A 3,308-nucleotide genomic window follows, 5' to 3' on the forward strand; every position below is an offset into this window, starting at 1 on the left:
TAATCAATTACTGTAGGGAGGTACAAATGAGGGAAATACATGTCAACAAAATGGTGGTCAAGGAAAGAAGAGAAAGGAAATAATTCCAATAGACAACACAATAGATAACCAGGAACATGTGGGAAACAAATTTGTAGTGTTTGAGATTTTGGATGAAGAGGAGGAAACTAATAATAAACTGGCATTAGTAGAAACACTACCAAGTCAAATAACCCCAGCAGTAGGGAACCAAAGAACAACAGATCAGCAAGGGGAAACTATCACCAAGGCATAAAACTTGAATCCTGCAGCCCCAGCATTTAATCCCAATTCAGTTGGAATTGAATCAACAAATGGTGCAGTGGATACAAGTCCCAAAGGATCTGAAAAGGCAGCACATAAGAGCAAGGAGTCAACATCAAAATGGGTACAAAAAGCATTTAAAGGAACTGCAGGTGTGAGGACAATGGGAGTTAACACTTCTTGTCAAGACATACCATCACATGACACTTTAGTGGATAAGGAATTAGCTCAAAATCCTGCAAATCAAACTGACGAAAATAATTTCCCAAATTTGAAGGAAAGAGTGCAATGGAGTGGTGGTAGGCTATGGTCAGAACAAAGAGAAGTGGATTCAGATGAAGAGGAGGTTCCAGATGGAGCTCCAATTGATGAGGAGCATGTATTAGAAGATAAAGAGGAAGAAGAACAAAGTGTAAATAGGGACCCCATTATCACAAATAATAATAGTGCTAATGATAATACTCACAAGGGAGATTCAGAGGGCAAAAAGCAACAAGAATTTACAGAAGCAGCTGGAAAAGAAGTTGACAATGCAACAGGAATAAGGACAGATGCAGGAGATCTAGGAGGAACAAGGAAAGATGCTTTACAAAACAAAAATGATAGGGATGATCAATAAATGAAGACAGGAGCTAAAAAACTCTTACAGTCCAAACAAACCACAGATGTCACAAACAATACTGCTCCAGTGATGCAAACTCAGGTGAAGATTCAAAGGAAAGGGGAGGAACAACTAGTAGTGCCTAAATTTCAGAACCAAATATATGTAGCTGGAGGTCTAGAATTAAATAATGCAGTTGAGGAGATGGGCAGAACAAACATAGATATGGATTAGGAATAAATAGCCCAAAGCTTTCAAAATGTAGCAAGGAAAGGAGACCTCTCACCAAGGTACCTGGATAAAGCAAAGTCTGTAGCAAAAGGTAGGAAGAAGCAGCAGAAAGACAGTATCACTGCCCCTACAGGTGATGTACAAACAAGGATGACATTGACCAAATCCATCAATCAGTAATGAATGCATTGATTTGGAACATAAGGTCAGTCAACACACAACAAGCCTTTGAAAGGTTGACAAAGATGCACATGCAGAATCATTATGAATTTATTGGATTAATGGAGCCTAAGCAACAATAAAAAAAACTGGAGAGGTACAGAAGCAAAATAGAATTTGCACAGGCAATTTCAAATGTGTCCAACAAGATATGGGCTTTCATAGATAAAGTGTTTGAGGTAACTATCATGTATAACATGGTACAACAACTAACATTAAGGCTATTTCATACTGAATCTCATGTGGAGCTTGTATTAACATTGGTATATGCTAAGTGTGATGCAATAGAGAGGATAGAATTATGGGACTCATTATATGCAATGGCAAGAGATATGGATGTTCCATGGCTTGTAGATGGTGATTTTAATGTTATTTGGGATGAAGAGGAGAAATTTGGGGGATTGCCAGTGTCATTGAAAGAAATAGATGACTTTAGACACTGTATTAATACCTGCAACCTCTTTGATCTTGGGTTCAAAGGAAGCATCTTCACTTGGTGGAATGGAAGGGTAGAAGATGATTGCATATTCAAAAGTCTAGACAAATGTTTAACTAATGTGGAATTCCAACAAACTTTCCCAGGAATTGAGGTGCATCATTATCAAAAATTGGTTCAGATCATAGCCCGATGCACCTGAAGATGTGACATAGAATCTCTACCAGTGAAGAAACCTTTTAGATTATTGAATTTTTGGACTAAGCATGCATCATTTAAAGAGGTAGTAAAGGAGAACTGGAAAGCTGATTTAAGTGCAAGCCCTTACACTTTATTTAACCATAAACTGAAGAAGCTAAAGAAGGCTCTATCTGTGTGGAGCAAAACAACATTTGGAGACATATTTCAGAAGATAGAAAGCATGGAGGAGGTGGTTCTGGTGCATGAGAAGGAATTTGAGGCAAATCCTACCAAGATGAACAGGGAAAGGCTATAAAGGGTGCAAGCAGAACTGATCAAGGTGCTAGTATTGGAGGAAAAATATTGGCAACAAAAGGCAGGAATGACTTGGTTTAAGGAAGGAGATAGAAACACTAAGTTTTTTCATGTTCAAGTAAAAGGTAGAAGGAAGAGATTACAACTTAGCAGGATTCAAAATAGCGAAGGAGTATGGATTGAGGAAGTGGAGGAAATAGTTGCGGATGCAATCAAATTTTTTGAGGAACAATTCACAGAAACAGTGGTCCCTTCTTCATTCCACATTATAGATCATATTCCCAATTTGATAGACATGGATCAGAATTCAGAACTGATAAGGCAACCAACCAAAGATGAGGTCAAATCAGCAGTATTTAGGCTTAATGGAGATAGTGCAGGGGGTTCGGGTGGATTCACAGGTAAATTTTATCATTCATGCTGGGATATCATAGGAGATGACATGTTTGATATGGTGAGAGCCTTCTTTAATGGTCATGATCTACCCAAGTGTGTGACACATACTAATCTAGTTCTGCTACCAAAGAAAAAGGAAGTCACTACCTTTTCTGACTTAAGGCCAATAAGTCTCAGCAATTTTTCCAACAAGGTTATATCGAGGGTGATTCATGAGAGGCTGGTTAGTCTGTTGCCACATTTGATATCAGAGGAACAAGCTGGTTTTGTGAAGGGTCGAAGTATAGTTGAAAACACTCTGCTAGCTCAAGAAATTGTGAAAGACATGAGGCTCAGAACCAAGGCTGGACCAAATGTAATCATGAAGCTTGACATGACCAAGGCTTATGATCGGCTATCTTGGTTATTTCTGACTAAGGTAATAAGGAAGATGGGATTCTCAAAAAGGTTTATAAGAATGATCTTTGGCATAGTATCCAACAACTGGTATTCTATACTAATTAATGGCCAAGCTCATGATTTTTTAAGTCATCAAAAGGAGTGAAACAAGGAGATCCATTTTCGCCTACTCTATTCATCTTAGTAGCAGAGGCATTATCGAGGGGTCTCAATTCTTTGCATCAGAACTTGTACTTCTGTGGATTTGGA

The 3,308-nt window shown here is 38.4% G+C and overlaps 1 protein-coding gene across 1 annotated transcript; it reads left to right on the plus strand.

Moving 5' to 3' along the window:
* Positions 1-1,530: 1,530 nt before the first annotated feature.
* Positions 1,531-2,265, plus strand: LOC138870837 (uncharacterized). Its single transcript, XM_070148676.1, has 2 exons — positions 1,531-1,923; positions 2,035-2,265. Exons 1-2 carry the CDS (start codon positions 1,531-1,533, stop codon positions 2,263-2,265), a joined length of 624 nt encoding a protein of 207 aa, XP_070004777.1.
* Positions 2,266-3,308: the final 1,043 nt, after the last annotated feature.

The sequence above is a fragment of the Nicotiana sylvestris genome, chromosome 6, assembly GCF_000393655.2.
Source record: "Nicotiana sylvestris chromosome 6, ASM39365v2, whole genome shotgun sequence".
NCBI classification, from domain to species: domain Eukaryota; kingdom Viridiplantae; phylum Streptophyta; class Magnoliopsida; order Solanales; family Solanaceae; genus Nicotiana; species Nicotiana sylvestris.

Coding starts and splice junctions, on each gene's coding strand:
- LOC138870837 (XM_070148676.1), top strand. CDS start 1,531: ATGGTACAACAACTAACATTAAGGCTATTTCATACTGAATCTCATGTG. Junction 1,924..2,034: donor AAACTTTCCCAGGAATTGAG/GTGCATCATTAT, acceptor TTTTGGACTAAG/CATGCATCATTTAAAGAGGT.